General features: G+C 37.1%; 1 protein-coding gene across 4 annotated transcripts in view; it reads left to right on the top strand.

The window, feature by feature from the left end:
* ZEB1 (zinc finger E-box binding homeobox 1) overlaps nt 1–11,858 on the top strand; it is a 200,393-nt gene extending 188,535 nt beyond the window's left edge. For all 4 annotated transcript variants that reach the window (XM_086714631.1, XM_086714629.1, XM_086714630.1 and 1 more), the window contains exons 7-9: nt 4,831–6,638; nt 9,044–9,224; nt 9,338–11,858. In XM_086714631.1, the coding sequence (XP_086570757.1) occupies nt 4,831–6,638; nt 9,044–9,224; nt 9,338–9,933 (2,585 nt within the window). In that variant the 3' untranslated portion in view covers nt 9,934–11,858. The remainder of the gene's footprint in view (nt 1–4,830; nt 6,639–9,043; nt 9,225–9,337) is intronic.
* The last annotated feature ends 5,214 nt before the right edge of the window (nt 11,859–17,072 follow it).

Here is a 17,072-nt window from a genome sequence, read left to right as displayed (position 1 = left end):
AGTTTTCTTAAATTTTGAGATCGGGGGTAAAGGAAGGAAAAAGTAAAATTTAGAGTAAGATTCACGTACAAATGAATGTCACATGGTCCTGTTGCACTTACATAGGAGGATTCACCAGACCTGCAGGTGATACAAAATTGGGAAGCATGGGTCACACCAGAGATTAAAATTGCAGGGCTAGAAACAGGAAGTTGATATTTAATCACAAAACTCTGCATTGACATTCAAAAAGCAGTCTTGATCAAGTAGAAAGTGGGGAACTACTACTGTCTGTACTGGAAAAATGTTAGGAGTCTGGATGGTCAAGAGCTTCCGATAAGCTTGTTAGCAGTGCGCTGCTGCTGCAGCTGAAGTAGCTAGTGAAAATTTAGGCCGCGTCACGGCTCACGGTGCACCCTCTGTGCTGTGCGCAGTCCATTCCTTACGTATTTATACCTGTCTTAATATGAGGCTTGTATGCCTTTAATACAGCAGGAAATTTTAATTTATAAAAATATATTAGGAAAGGAAAGTAAAGAAAGTAGCACAAGCATGACGTAAGCATGAAAACAAATGAACACCACGAAATGCCACGCACGTGCTGAAAGTGGACCACACATCAGACTCTAAGGTTTGGGAAATAAGAAAACTACGTCAGTAACTGAGACCCAGACAGTCCATAAGTAAAAGGAATCAGTGACTAGAAAAAGCATCACTCTTGCTGCTACTAAGTAAGTCCATAGGGAAAGCTGTTCCTTGGAGCATCATAGAGGGGAAAGGACAAAATACGTTTTATGTCATTTCCCCCAAATATCCTCAAAATAATACAGCAGAGAATTTGATAGGGTTTTCTTTTTAAAGCAAGACTGTCCAATAGGAGGCCAGTGATATTTCACCAAAATGCAGTTCAGGAAAACCATGTCTCCAGGGCAGCCACTTGGATACAATTCGAGTGTACAGCTTTCTGATGGTCTGGTTTATTCCAAGGGAAGGTAGCCAAGTGGGGCTATTCAATGTCCTCCCGGGACTGGTACCAATCTGTAAACATGTGGTGACTGGGTCTTGCAAAGGCAAATTACAGAAATTGAGAGCAAGCATTCAGAAACTATTGTACAAAGAAAATGCTGTGACAATTTTATTATATTTGATACAATATCAATCTGATATTAGATTGGAAATTTAAAACGAAAAAAAATGAAGAAAAAAAACCCCACCCTTCACCACAGATAGTTTTGAAAGCACTGTTTAGAGTATCTAGCAATGGATGAGCTTCATAGCCTTAAAGAAACCTCTGTAATTTTGTTCTCAGCTGTGTTTTTAATCAGGGCCTTCAAATTATACTCCCTAAAATTACCGGAATTGTTGCTCTCTTCTGATACCATTAAAATGAGCCCTCTTCAGAGTCATGTGTGTTGCCCATCATCTGAACTCTGCCTGTGGGAGCTGAGCTATGATGAGGGGCAGATCACCTCCCCTCCAGTCAGAGGTGTGGCAAAAGAGCGCCTGCTCCCAGCTCGTGATCCTCTCCAGAAAATAATTTAGGTTTTTTCGATAGCCCTAGACCTTTAGCCTGGAAAATTTTTACATCAGATGCAACCAAACACCCACTTCCGCCATTACAAAAAAGAAATCAGTATTCATGGGACATCTGACTTTTCACAGCACAACTTCCTGATGCCACCTCCAGGGTTTAACAGTTGCAGGACAGATTAATTAGGTGATATACTTTAGCTATAAACTGTAAAGCTAGGAAATTAGAAACAAGAGGTTTTCCAACAAACATAGTGGATTTGGCTTTACAACGTTTGTTCTGCACTTTATTTCTGGTGATGATACAATATCAGGTAACTCCCGACAATAATGATGATAACTAGTATTTATTGAATACTTAACTATTTACAGCCACATTCTAGTTATTTGGGTACATAAATGCATACAGTCCTCACCACGGCCTTATGAGATAGATGCTATTATTTCCCCTTTTTTTACTGATGAGAACATGGAGGTTCAGAGAGCTTAATTAACCTATCCAAAGTCACTCAGCCTCTTCATGGCAAAGCCGGAGCCCCAGTGTAGGTATCCTGACTCCAAAGTGGTTGCCTTAGCCACTGTGCTCCTCTGTCTCCCTGTTTGTAAAGATAAAAATAATCTATATTATAGATTCTTATGTTTTGAGTGTCTCTAGCAAGAGAGCAAGCATATAGCTTATCTAAAAATGTTATCCAATAATTTAAAATGTTATCCAATAATTTAAAATGTTAAAATGGAGATCTACTAAAACATATCCCTCATTTTACCCCCACTGGAAATTTTCCTGATACATTTTGAGTATTGAATCATATTTCAGGCATCCCTTTGGAAAGATATTGATAAATTGGAGAATTTCCAGAGATGAGTTAACAAGTGGGTAAGGGTTCCAAAAACCATGTCCTATGAGGAGTCTTTGAAGGACCGCGGTATATTTAATCCACACAAAGGAAGTTTAAGGATGCAGATGACAGCTCATCATCAGTTTGAAAATCTGGCTTTCAGAAGAAAAGTTAGACTTGTTCTGTGTGGCATCAGTGGGCAGGAAAGTAGGCTGTTATAACAAGGGAAATCTGGCTTAGTACTCAACCTAGCTCTCAGTAGAATTACCTTTTTTTTTTTTTTTAATTTTTTTATGTTTATTTATTTTTGAGAGAAACACAGAGACAGAGAACAGAGTGTGAGCTGGGGAGGGGAAGAGAGAGAGGGAGACACAGAATCCAAAGCAGGCTCCAGGCTCTGAGCTGTCAGCACAGAGCCTGACGTGGGGCTTGAACTCACGGACTGCAAGATCATGACCTGAGCCGAAGTCAGACACTTAACCAACTGAGCCACCCAGGCTCCCCAGAGTTACTTTTTAAAAGAATGACTAACATGTATTAAGACCACACAAAAAGTTTTGTTATATTATGTCATGTAACTGCTATAATAGTCCATTGAGGATGTATCTACATTTATTTACACGCCAAAACACTGAAGTTTGGAAAGATTTAGAGAATAGTAAGTGACAGAGCCAGGTTTTGAACCCAAATTCATGATCCTCAGCAGAACCAGACTAGACCATCTTTCATAGAGCTGTCCAGCAGGTAATAACTTTCTTTTAATAAAGGAGCTTAAGCAGGAGACTAGCCAAAGTCAAGGATGATATAAAATGAACTTTTTATTGCAAGGATATAAAATGAGCTCTTTTACCGAATAAGAGGGCCTCTTAGATCACTTCCAGTTCTAATATCTGATTCTTCAAGTAATTATACGTTGAGAAAATATAAGTCACTTTTTAAAAACTTTTCACTGAAATTACATTATTAGAAGAGTTTACACCGACTTTCCCACTGCTTCCGTTTTAATTCTTAAAAAGAACAGAGGAAAGAAAGAGCTTTATTTTGATACTGAGTAGATAAATTAGCATCACCGTATTTCATAATTCTGCAATTAGCCATTCATTCATCTTGAAAAGGTTTAGTGAGCATTTTTGTGACCTACACAAAGGATAAATGGCACAGAAGACTCAGGTTCCCACCTTATTGAGACTCACAGTCTGAAAACTATAAATTACAAATTAATGAACTATAAATTAAAGTGAAAATTAGGTTTGTATGAAAATATTCCATTTGGCTTCATGCTTTTCAAATTTTTCTACCAAAGTATCCCTAACAGCCAAGAAGAATAAATGCCTTGTACCCCCAAAGGTCTAGGGAAGCAACTTGATGAAGGCCTGTACAAGCAAGGTGCTTCTTTGACATTGTGGTTATTTTCCTAACAATTCACACAAATGTTTTATTATTCTCCATAGTGTAATCTGTGTTTTAATATTGCAATGTTTTAAATTACCATAACTGCTGTCACTAAAATTGAAACTATAAGAAAGTTTTGCGTACCCATTAGAACATTGCCTTATGTCTCCAGGAGTACATACCTCCTAGTTTAATAAGCCGTCGCTCCTAGCAGTACCTCATATCTAAAGTTTTCTTCCCATTGAGAAGATCTTTTCAAGGAAACCTTAAAACCTTGTGGATATGGGAAGTGTAGGTATTCGTATGATGTATACAGTCAAGGATAGATATTGGTACTTAAGTCTTATGGGAGATTTTACTTACTTTTCTTCTAATAATTTCTCCTATGGATGGTTAAGTATAGTGAAATAGAGAAAATAACATAGGGAGGTGAAATAAGATAACAAAAATGATTTGAAAGAATAGATGTACGTTTGACCCTTGAACGATGCAGGGGTTATGGGTGCTAGTGCCCCGTGCAGTCAGAAATCCACATACAACTTTTGACTTCCCAAAAACTTAATTACTAATAGCCTGCTTTTGACCAGAAGCCTTACCAACAGCATAAATAGTCAATTAATACATATTTTATATGTTATATGTATTATATACTGTATTCTTAGAATAAAGTAAGCTCCAGAAAAGAAAACGTTATTAAGAAAGTCATAAGGAAAATACATTTACAGTACTGTATTATATTTATTGAAAACCTTCCACGTGTAAGTCAACCTGTGCAGTTCAAATCCATGTTGTTCAAGAGTCAGCTGTAATTATTTGAGAATTATTTGAAGGTTTAAAAGTTAGCAGAAATATTACATACATATGCTGCAAAGATTCCCTGATTGGCCAGCACATGTACTTCAGACTAAGGTTTTATTAGTCTTCATAGCATTTATGTCAGTTCTGAACTGCAAATGACGATTCTGAATAAAATTGTATCACAAGATCCACAGTAACCTCTTTTTAAATTGATACTGCTTGCTTAAAGGAAAATGTGGACACATAAAAATGTATGTGTAATAATGCAGTGAATGTAATTTATTTTGTTTAGGAGAGAAGCCATATGAATGCCCAAACTGCAAGAAACGTTTTTCCCATTCTGGTTCCTATAGCTCACACATAAGCAGCAAGAAATGTATCAGCTTGATGCCTGTGAATGGGCGACCAAGAACAGGACTCAAGACGTCTCAGTGTTCCTCACCATCTCTTTCGGCCTCACCAGGCAGTCCCACACGACCACAGATAAGGCAAAAGATAGAGAATAAACCCCTTCAAGAGCAACTTTCTATAAACCAAATTAAAACTGAACCTGTGGATTATGAATTCAAACCCATTGTGGTTGCTTCAGGAATCAACTGTTCAACCCCTTTACAAAATGGGGTTTTTAGTGGTGGTGGCCCGTTACAGGCAACCAGTTCTCCTCAGGGTGTGGTGCAAGCTGTTGTTCTGCCAACAGTTGGTTTGGTGTCTCCCATAAGTATCAATTTAAGCGATATTCAGAATGTACTTAAAGTGGCAGTAGATGGTAATGTAATAAGGCAAGTTTTGGAGAATAATCAAGCCAATCTTGCATCCAAAGAACAAGAAACAATCAATGCTTCATCCATACAGCAAGGTGGCCATTCTGTTATTTCCGCCATCAGTCTTCCTTTGGTTGATCAAGATGGAACAACCAAAATTATCATTAACTACAGTCTTGAGCAGCCTAGCCAACTTCAAGTTGTTCCTCAGAACTTAAAAAAAGAAAATCCGGTCCCCACAAACAGTTGCAAAAGTGAAAAGTTACCCGAAGATCTAACTGTTAAATCTGAGAAGGACAAAAGCTTTGAAGGAGGAGTGAACGATAGCACTTGCCTTCTGTGTGACGAATGTCCAGGAGATATTAATGCACTTCCAGAATTAAAGCACTATGACCTAAAGCAGCCTGCTCAGCCCCCTCCACTCCCTGCACCAGAAGCTGAGAAGCCCGAGTCCTCTGTTTCATCAAGTGGAGATGGCAATTTGTCTCCCAGTCAGCCACCTTTAAAGAACCTTTTGTCTCTTCTAAAAGCGTATTATGCTTTGAATGCACAACCGAGTGCAGAAGAGCTCTCAAAAATTGCTGATTCAGTAAACCTACCACTGGATGTAGTAAAAAAGTGGTTTGAAAAGATGCAAGCTGGACAGATCTCAGTGCAGTCTTCTGAACCATCTTCTCCCGAACCAGGCAAAGTCAATATCCCTGCAAAGAACGATGAGCAGCCTCAATCTACAAATGCAAATGAACCCCCAGACAGCACAGCAAGTCTGCAAAGCCCCCTGAAGATGACTAACTCTCCAGTTTTACCAGCGGGATCAGCCATCAATGGTTCCAGAAGTAGTCCATCATCCCCCTCACCTCTAAACCTTTCCTCATCCAGAAATACACAGGGTTACTTGTACACAGCGGAAGGTGCACAGGAAGAACCACAAGTAGAACCTCTTGATCTTTCACTACCAAAGCAACAGGGAGAATTATTGGAAAGGTCAACTATCACTAGTGTTTACCAGAACAGTGTTTATTCTGTCCAGGAAGAACCCTTGAACTTATCTTGTGCAAAAAAGGAGCCACAAAAGGACAGTTGTGTTACAGACTCAGAACCAGTTGTAAATGTAATCCCACCAAGTGCCAACCCCATAAATATTGCTATACCTACAGTCACTGCCCAGTTACCCACAATCGTGGCCATTGCTGACCAGAACAGTGTTCCATGCTTGCGAGCACTAGCTGCCAATAAGCAGACTATTCTGATTCCCCAGGTGGCTTACACATACTCTACTACCGTCAGCCCTGCAGTCCAGGAACCACCCTTGAAAGTGATCCAGCCAAATGGGAATCAGGTAACCAAAAAAAAAAAAAAAAAAAAAAAAGTCCTCCCCATCCTGAAGTTGTTTGGTAAAATGCTAGTTTGACCTATTTCAGTAAAAGTTTTCCTTTTTTTTTTTAAGTTTATTTATTTTGAGAGAGAGAGCGCGTGCAAGTGGGGGAGGGGCAGAGAGAGTGTGAGAAAGAAAATCCCAAGCAGGCTCTGCGTTGCCAGCACAGAGCCTGAAGTGGGACTCGAACCCACAAAGCTAAGAGATCATGACCTGAGCCAAAACCAAGAGTCGGCTTAATTGACTGAGCCACCCAGGCACCCCTTCAGTGAAATTTTTCTAATAAAAATCAGTCTCTGTAGAGCCAAGCAGGTTGATACAGACTATCATTTTTGAAAAGAAATAGATGAATGTTTGCTTTAACTTTTGTAGCATCCCGTCTTCAGTGTTTTACTAATCCAAGGGATAGTTATCAACTACAGTTTTGTTATTCTACTCTGATAATGAGAATTCTCAGCTAAAAACTTGACTATTTGAAGGAAGAAAAGAAATACTGGAATACTCACTAATTGGATTCCTGGTTTTATAGTTATATTCCCAAATTAGTAACGGTTTCTGCCTTATGATAACTAACACATGAAACCATGTTGCCATTCATAGACATTTCACCCCAGCAGAACTTAGTTATTACTTTTTATGTGTTAACACCTATGTTTGTTAAAGGCTTTAATTAAATAAGAATTAAGTATACAAAGAGCCCATCTAGTGAATGTGCTGATCACTTTATGAGCTGTGAACTAAAACAGTATTCAGTCATAATTAATATATATGAGGAAGCATTGTTGTGAATCTATATATACATTTCCCTCCTTACTTTCCCCCCAAAATCCATGATGTGGTTTTAGATAGAACCATTTTGTGTGACTATTGTGTGGCTCGTTGTCCAGACTTTTTCTAGGTCACCAACCTTGATGTCCCCCCCCCCCAATTTTTTTCATCAATTTCTGATTGAATCAACCAAATACCAGGATACATTTGATCTTTTATCCAAATTCATGCTATAAGTAGGTGCAATGAACATAATTACAATATCCTGTTCAAATGTGTATTTGCTGCTTTTTTCCCCCTTAAATATTGCTACTGATTGGGTTTCCTGCCATTGTGATTACTCTTGAAAAAAATTCTCACATGACCAATGACTTCACCTAGATTCTTGGTGTATAAAACACTGTGTACACCTTTGAAGAATAAAGGGAGACCCACTAACCTTTCAGTTAATCATATGACCAGATCAAATAGCAATAAAAGTAGTCAGGTTACTTCAGCGCAAACCAGCAGCTCACAAATGACCCAAATGGCTGCACCTCTCCCACCTTGCAGAACTAGAAGAAATGTTGTAAAAACCTTTGAACTCTCAGAAAATTTGTGGGTTTAGAGACAATAGAACAGAAGACATTAGGAAAGATGGGAGGATCTTGAGGAACCCAATTCCTCTACCAATCATTGTTTACCTACATGAGCATCCTGCACAAAAGTACCTCCCTGAGACTGCTGAAATTATTTTATTCCACTGAAAGTCTGCAGATTTATTTTGACTAGCAAGTATTCTTGTTTGAAAATGCAGACTCTCCTGCACAGTTTTTCATCTTGTTCCTTAGAAAAGTAGTAGAGCAGACCTCTCTTTTCAAAAAAAAAAAAAAAAGAAAGAAAAAACCAGGGAGGTCAGTTCATAGAACTCTGAAATTCTGGAGGACACAATTCAAAGACCACTTTGTAAAAATAGAATCTTAACTTTTGCTCTGTAAAACCCAGAATGAAAACAAGGATGCAGTTGGAAATTAGTGATTATGTAGCAAACCCTTAAGTTAATATTTTTGGCAAATTTCTCATAAAGGTATTATTTATTTGGAACCAAATAAATTTGGTTACTATGCATTTTACATTCTTTCTTTTTGGTGTCCTTTCTTTTCATCAGTTGATCACTTGTTTTTGTCATCATTGTAACTATATTGCCCCCAACCTCCCTTTTGTCTATATGAACCCCCAGCTGTCACCGAGCCCCACCCTTGGAGCCCATCTGCAGTGATGAGTAGTATGCTTGCTTTGGTCAAATTATTAAAAGTATAAATCGGGGCACCTGGGTGGCCTAGTTGGTTAAACCTCGAATTCTTGCTTTTTGGTGCAGGTCATGTATCAAGGTCATAGAATCTAGCCCCATGTCTGGCTCCAGGCTGAGCATGGAGCCTGCTTAGGATTCTTGCCCCCCTCTTCTCTCTCCCCCACTCGTGAGGGAGATGCAATGCACTCTTGCTCTAAAGTAAAAAGATTTTTTTTTTAATTAAGTAGTTTCTTTTAACCTATGCTTTTATATAGGTCTCTTGTTTATCTTTTAAGTAGAAATTAAATTTTATCTTCTTTTCTTCCTTTAGGATGAAAGGCAAGACACTAGCTCAGAAGGAGTATCAAATGTAGAGGATCAGAATGACTCTGACTCTACACCACCCAAAAAGAAAATGCGGAAGACAGAAAATGGAATGTATGCTTGTGATTTGTGTGATAAGATATTCCAAAAGAGTAGCTCGTTATTGAGACATAAATATGAACACACAGGTATGTTGATGAACCTGATGACTTGAAAAGTGAATCTGCAGTGCTTTCCCCAAACTGAAGTGCCCCCAAAATCCTTGTGAGGATTGTTTCATGGCTGTGTTCTTATTTTGCAGGTAAAAGACCTCACGAGTGTGGAATCTGTAAAAAGGCATTTAAACACAAACATCATTTGATTGAACACATGCGATTGCATTCTGGAGAAAAGCCCTATCAATGTGACAAATGTGGCAAGCGTTTCTCACACTCTGGGTCTTACTCGCAACACATGAATCATCGCTACTCCTACTGCAAGAGAGAAGCGGAAGAGCGCGATAGCACCGAGCAGGAAGAGGCGGGACCGGAAGTCCTGAGGAGTGAGCACGTTGGTGCTCAGGCGTCCCCCTCACAGGCCGACTCAGATGAGAGAGAGAGTTTGACAAGGGAAGAGGATGAAGATAGTGACAAAGAGGAAGAGGAGGAGGAGGACAAAGAGATGGAAGAACTGCAGGAAGAAAAAGAATGTGAAAAACCACAAGGGGACGAGGAAGAGGAGGAGGAGGAAGACGAGATGGAGGAAGAAGAGGGAGAAGAGGCAGAGAATGAGGGAGAAGAGGCAAAAACTGAAGGTCTGATGAAGGATGATGAAGCTGTAAATCAAGCAAGCAGCTTAGAACAAAAAGTAAGCGAGAATAGTGAGCAGGTGTCAGAAGAAAAAACAAATGAAGCCTAATAGTTTTTCTAGAAGGAAAATAAATTCTAATTGGTAATGAAGTTTGTTCTATATTATACATGCTTTTCATGGAAACACAGTAACCTGTATACTGTGGTTTCTGTTCACTACTGTGTAAAGTAAAAATTTAAAAAAATACAAAATACAAAAAAAAAAAAAAAAAAAACACACAAAAAAAAATCCGGGTGTGCCTGATCTCAGACCTAGTAATTTTTCATGCATTTTTCAAAGTTAGGAACAAGTTTGTAACACGAAGCAGATTAGAAAACTTTAATGACTCGGAAAGCAAAGATTGAACAGGTTAAAGGAAACTGATTAATTAGGTAAGCATCTGGCATTGTTTCATTTTTGTCAGTATTATCACTCTTACGTTGGTTTATTCTTAAGCTGTACAATTGGGAGAAATTTTATAATTTTTTATTGGTAAACGTATGCTAAATCCGCTTCAGTATTTTATTATGTTTTTTAAAATGTGAGAACTTCTGCACTACAGAATTCCCTTCACAGAGAAGTATAATGCAGTTCCAAACCATGCTAGCTACCTTTTATAAATCCAATCTAGAAGGTAGTAATTTCTAATACTTAGATGTCATAGTGGAGTATTATCATTTAAAGTGTATTGTTAGCCTTAAGAAAGCAGCCGATAGAAGAACTGAAGTTTCTTACTCATGTGGTTTCAAATGGAGTTCAGAAGATTGCCATTGAGTTCTGATTGCAGGGACTAACAGTGTTAATGCTGGGAAGGGCAGCAGAGTCGTCAGAATCAGTGTCTGTAATCGTGTTTTGAATATGTGGTGACAAATATGAAGGATATGATATGAAGCTTTGTGTCTCCTTTGGCCTTAAGCAAGACCTGTGTGCTGTAAGTGCCATTTATCAGTATTTTCAAGGCTCTAACCCGCCTTCGTTCAGTGTGTGGCCTACAATAACTAGCATTTGTCGATTTGTTTGTTGTATCAAAATTCCAAATAAAACTTAAAACCACTGACTCTTGTCAGAGAAACCTAAACACTGGGACATTTCACCCTTTAATTCCTCAGCATCCATTTTGTGTTAATTGACTTTCAAAATTTCTCTACAGAAATGAAAGGGAAATTTTCTAATCTGCTCTATCCATGTACTTGCATTTCAGACATGGACATGCCATCATTGTTTGGCTCATAACTGTTTCCAAATGTTAGTTATTATGGACCCAGTTTATTAACAACATTAGCTGATTTTTACCTATCAGTATTATTTTATTTCTTTTAGTTTATAGATCTGTGCAACATTTTTGTACTGTACGTCTTCAAACCTGGCAGTATTAATACCCTTCTTACTGACATGTACTTTTAGTTTTAGAAAACTTTTATATTTATGTGTCTTATTTTTATATTTCTTTATTTATTACACAGTGTAGTGTATAATACTGTAGTTTGTATTAATACAATAATATATTTTAGTATGAAAATTTGGAAAGTTGATAAGATTTAAAGTAGAGATGCAATTGGTTCTCTTGCATTGAGATTTGATTTAACAGTGTTATGTTAACATTTATACTTGCCTTGGACTGTAGAACAGAATTTAAATGGGAATGTATTAGTTTTACAACTACAATCAAGTCATTTTACCTTTACCCAGTTTTTAATATAAAACTCTTAAATTTTGAAATTCACTGTGTGACTAATAGCATGATGCTCTGCAGTTTTATTAAGAGATTAGCCTAACCATAAAACTCTCATTTCCTTAGTAAGCCAAATTAGGATAACCTTATATAAACAGTGTTGGGAACAATGTTTAACATTTTGTGCCAATTTGTTCCTGTATTCATGTATGTAAGTTACAAATCTGATTCTTCATTTTTAAGTTCCTTGTTACACCATGGTCATTTTCTAGTTTTTTACCAGACTCCCCCATCTCACAATAAAATGCATCAACAAGCCTGACCTGCTGTCGTTCTTTTAATTATTATCAAGATTTTCTTTGGAAATCTCTCTGTGAAGTGGGGTATTACACTGTCATCCTGCACTTGATTTACCTTGGGCTGAATCTGGGTAAGAAACTAAATGTTTTAGACACTCACCACTAAATCGTGGGTTTCCCTTTGGCTAAGTGTTTCTGGGAAGGTCAGAGTTGGCAACTAAAGGCTTCCTCAGAGGTTGCTCCCTCTTCCTGAAACCCTTAACCACCACCACCCCCACTCTTGATCCCATGACATCTCACCCTCCGGTCACTGCAGGGAAGCCTGGGTTTAGATGCCTTTCCTCTGTACTCTCCTCGTCCCTTGTATCTTTCTTGCCATAGCTCTCGTGGTTATTTATATTCCTTCCCCACTAGGAAGAGGAACCGCATCTGCCAGAGTCACTCTCACATCCCCAATACCTAGCAGAGTGCCTGGCACTAATAGGTACAACAAATTCTGTTGAGTGAAAATACAATTTGCATGTTAACAGAGTTTGGCTATGTCTTTACTACTCTTTTGCTTCTAATCTAAGAACATGTATATTAAATAAGTCCAGAAATTTAGTATTTTTCTTACTCGGGTCCTATTAAACATTTGGCATCGTAAACAAACAGTAAATTATACCTTCTTTTTCTGTTGCCTGACCTGTTCTGATTTGAGTTCATTTCTAGGTGTCTTTCTGATGCTTACCTTCGTGGTACATGACATAAGCATTCAAGGCCTGTGGATATGACTGCTTCCAGCATGGGTGACATGACCAATCTGAGGAGACTCTATTTTAGGACCCACTTCCCTTTTCAGGGCCCCACATTCCTAAGTACTCATTAACATCATGATGCTTCATTTCTTGTCACTAAAAACAGCTATCCGATAAACAAATTGACCATATAGGATTAAGAAATAGCCCTTCTTAGGAGGCATTTGTACTGCAATCACTGTAATAAGAAGCTCAAAGAAGGCGGTGCTTGGTGCATACTGATAAATGGCTAACAGAGGAATCTAGGCATTATTAACATGTGAACACTTCCCACTATTTTCTCAAACCACATAACAATAGGGCCATATGTTGTTTACTTGTGCCATGCACAGGTGCTTCACTATCAAAATTAATTTTTACAAAATACACATAAAAATCATGTGCCCATGAACACACACACACACACACACACACACACACATACATATATGTATGTATTAAGTAGCAGAATAAGGATTTAAACACAGGCCTATCTGACTCTAAATCCATGTTCTTAACAAGCCTGTGTCGTATCTTGTGTAAGAATAGTTCACACTACATTTAAACTCAAACCTGGCCTTAAAAATTGTGAGAAGAAAATGTCAGCAAGACCAATATACATTTCAAAACATGATGAAAAAGAAAAGGAGGGGCATGAGATTTTTCAAATCTGTGTGCAAACTTAAAATTAGCCTTGAGAACATGAAATTGTAAACTTAGATTTCTCCTCTTAAGATCAAAGGGAGGGCACATTCGGACAATCACAATATGGACTTTGAACCTTACGAGACAGCAGAAGCTCCCCTCCTCTCATGGATAAATACATTCCATTCAACAGCAGAGCACACATTTTCCCCCAACGGCACATGGGATATTCATAAAGAGAAGCCATAATATGGGCCATAAACCAACTCTCAATTCAAAAGAATTGCAAATAAAATGTTTCCTTGGATTACAAAAAAATTAAACCAGGAATCTGTAACAGAAATATGTCTGGAAAATCCCCCCAAATTATTGGAAATCAGACCACACTTTTCCAAGTAACCCCTCAGCAAAAAAAAAAAAAAAAAAAAAAAAAAGAAACTAACAATTATAAAATAAGATGAACTAAATAAAAATGAAAATGCACTTTATCAAAACTTGTAGTGTGCAGCAAAGCAGTACCTATAAGAAAATGTATAGCATTAAATGCTTATATTTAAAAAGAATAGAGGACTTAAGTATCGAACTACCTTAAGAACTGGGAAATGAATAAAATTAAACCCAAGCCAAGCAGAAAGGAGGCATAAAGATATAAATAAACGGCATAGGAAGCAGAAAAATAATGAATCAATGAAAAAGAAAATAAATCAGTGAAATCAGAATCAGATTCTTTGAAAGGATTAATAAAATTGATAGACTTCTAGCCAGATCAAAGAAAAAAGAAGACAAAATTATATCAAGAATGAGAGAGAAAATAATCTTGCAGATCCTATAGAGTAAAAGGATAAAAAGGAAATACGAACTTTATCCCAATGAATTTGACAACTATGATGAAAATGACACATGTCTGGAAAGATCAAAAATAACAAAGCTCACTAAAGAAGAAATAGCCTGAACAGTCCAAAGTCGAAGAAGTTAAATTTCTAGTTAAAAATCTGCTCACAAACAAGACTCCGGGTCCAGATGGCTTCACTGGTGAATTCTACTGAACATCGAAAAACGATATTGTACCAGTTCTACATAAACCCATCCAGGAAAAAAAAGAGAGAGAGAGAGAAAGAAAACACTCCCCACCTAGTCTGTGAAGCCAGCATATACCTGATGCCAAAACCAAGAAATTACAAGACACAAAAACTGCACACCAACATCTCTCATGAATATAGATGCAGCAATCTCTAACAAAATATTAGGAAATCAATTTGAACAGTGTATCAATAGGAAAATAAATCATGACCAAGTGGGATTTATCCCAGAATTGCAAGGTTGATTGAATTGAATTCAAAATTCAATTAATGTAATTCATCATCTTCACAGAGCAAAAGGAAAGCCCATATAATCATCTTCATAGGTATAGAAGCATCTGACAAAGTTCAACACCAAGTCATAAAAATTCTCAGCAATCTAGGAACAGAAGGCAATTCCCTAAACCTGATGAAAGTCTCTTACAAAAAAACCTATAGTTAATGTCATACTCAATTATAAAAAATGCTTTCTCCTAAAATTATGAACAAGGCAAGAATGTCTTCTTCATGCTTTTATTAAACATTGCCCCAGAGGTCACACCCAGTGCAACGTGACAAGAAAAAGAAATGAAAGGCACGCAACACAGGTGGCAACAAGTGTAAAACTGTGTTTGCAGACAGCTTGGTTGTCTATGTGGAAAACAAAGAATTTACAAAACAACTAGAGAAGATGAAAGCAAGGTTATAGGATATAAGCTCGTTATACAAAACTCAATAATATTCTACATAATAATGATAAAAATGGAAATTTAAATTAAAAAAACAGTATCATCAAAAAAGGAAATATTTAGGGATAATTTAACAGAATTCACACACATAAAAAGCAAAACCTGTGCCCTGAAAACTATAAAACATTGCTGAAAGAAAAGATGCAAAGAAAATGAAGATGCAAAAAAGTTCCTTATTTATGAATCAGGAAACTGCAATATCATTATGCTGTCAGTCCTCCCCAAATTTATCTCATCAGTACAATTTTAGTAAAAGTCCTATCCACATAATTGTAGAAATTGACATGCAAAAGACTTCAAGTGGGCAAAACGATTTTGAAACGGAATAAAGTTGGAGGATTTATACTATCTGATTTCTAGAGTTACTATAAAGCTATAGTAGTCAATGCAGAGTTGTACTGGCATGAGAATAGACTATCAGGAAAACAGGATTAAGAGTTGAGAAAACATCCACACATTTACAGTCAATTGGTTGTTGCCAAAGATGCCAAGATAACCCATCTTTTCAAAATGTAGTGCTGGTAAATGGACTTGATCTTCATCTCCTACCATACAGAGAAATTGTTTCCAAATGGAATATAGACATAAATATGAGAGCTTAAGTTGTAAATCTTGAAGAAAAATTCTTTGTGACCTTGGGTTAAGAAAAAAATTCCTAGATAAGATACAAAAAGGATGAACAAATCATAAAGAAAAGGATTGACAAACTGAACTTCATAAAAATTTTAAAATTTGCTCTCCAAAAGATACTTTTAAGAAAATCAAAATGGAAAACCCTACTGAGAAAAAATATTTGCAAATATGTATCTTTATACTCAAGAGAAATGAAAACATACATCCAACACAAAAACCTGTATACATTGTTCATAGCAACATTATTTATAATAGCTAAAAACTGGAAACAGCCCTATTGTCAATCAACTGATGAATAGATAAATTCATGGTGTGTCCATACAACAAAATATTACTTGACAATAAAAGGAGTGAAGTATTGATGCATGCTACAACATGGATGCACCTTGAAAACTTCATGCGAATGAAAGAAGCTAGTTACAAAAAAACTACATCTTCTGTTATTCCACTATATGAAATGTCCAAAATAGGCAAATAAATTAGTGGTTGTCTAGGCTTGGGAGTGCAGAGAGATTGGGTAGTGACTGCTAGTGGGTGTGAGTTTCTTTTTGGGGTAATGAAAGTGTTCTAAATTAGATTGTGATGATATTTACACAAGTCTATGAATATACTAAAAATTATGGAATTGTATACTTTAAATGGGTATCTTTATGGTATGTGAATTATACCTCAACAAAACTTAAAAATATATGTATATAAGTTTTGAATATATAAAGAACTAGACAACTCAATAATGAGACAACCCAGTTTTTAAGTGAGCAAAATATTTGAGAAGATAATTCTACCAGAGAAGGTGTACAGATGGGAAATAAGCACATGAAACAATGATCAACATCATTAGTGATTAGAGAAGGGCAAATTAAAACCACAATGTGCTATCACTACACACCCAATAGAAGACTCTCAGTAATACTGAATGTTGACCAAGATATAGAGCAACCAGAATTTCCATGCATTGCTGGTGGTGATTTTTAAAAGTACAACCACTTTTGGGGCGCCTGGGTGTCTCAGTCGGTTAAGCGTCTGACTTCGGCTCAGGTCATGATCTCACCGTTCATGAGTTCAAGCCCCGCGTCAGGCTCTGTGCTGACAGCTTGGAGCCTGGAGCCTGCTTCAGATTCTGTGTCTCCCACTCTCTCTCTCTGTCCCCACTCATGCTCTGTCTCTCTTTCAAAAAAAAAAAAAAAATGTTAAAAAAATAAAACAACCACTTTTAAAAATAGTCTCTCAGTGTTTTATAAAGTTAAACACATACTTAACATACCCAGAAATCCCCTCCTTAGTATTTACCCAAGATAAATGAAAACATATGTTCAAAAACTTGTATTAAGATGTTCATAGCAGTTTTAGTCATAATAGCCACACTGACGATAACC

The sequence above is a fragment of the Puma concolor genome, chromosome B4 (genome assembly GCF_028749965.1).
Source record: "Puma concolor isolate L17-30 chromosome B4, mPumCon1.1.hap2, whole genome shotgun sequence".
Lineage (NCBI taxonomy): Eukaryota > Metazoa > Chordata > Mammalia > Carnivora > Felidae > Puma > Puma concolor.
The sequence above is the reverse complement of the archived record's forward strand: the minus strand, read 5'-3'. Positions and strand labels throughout refer to the sequence as shown.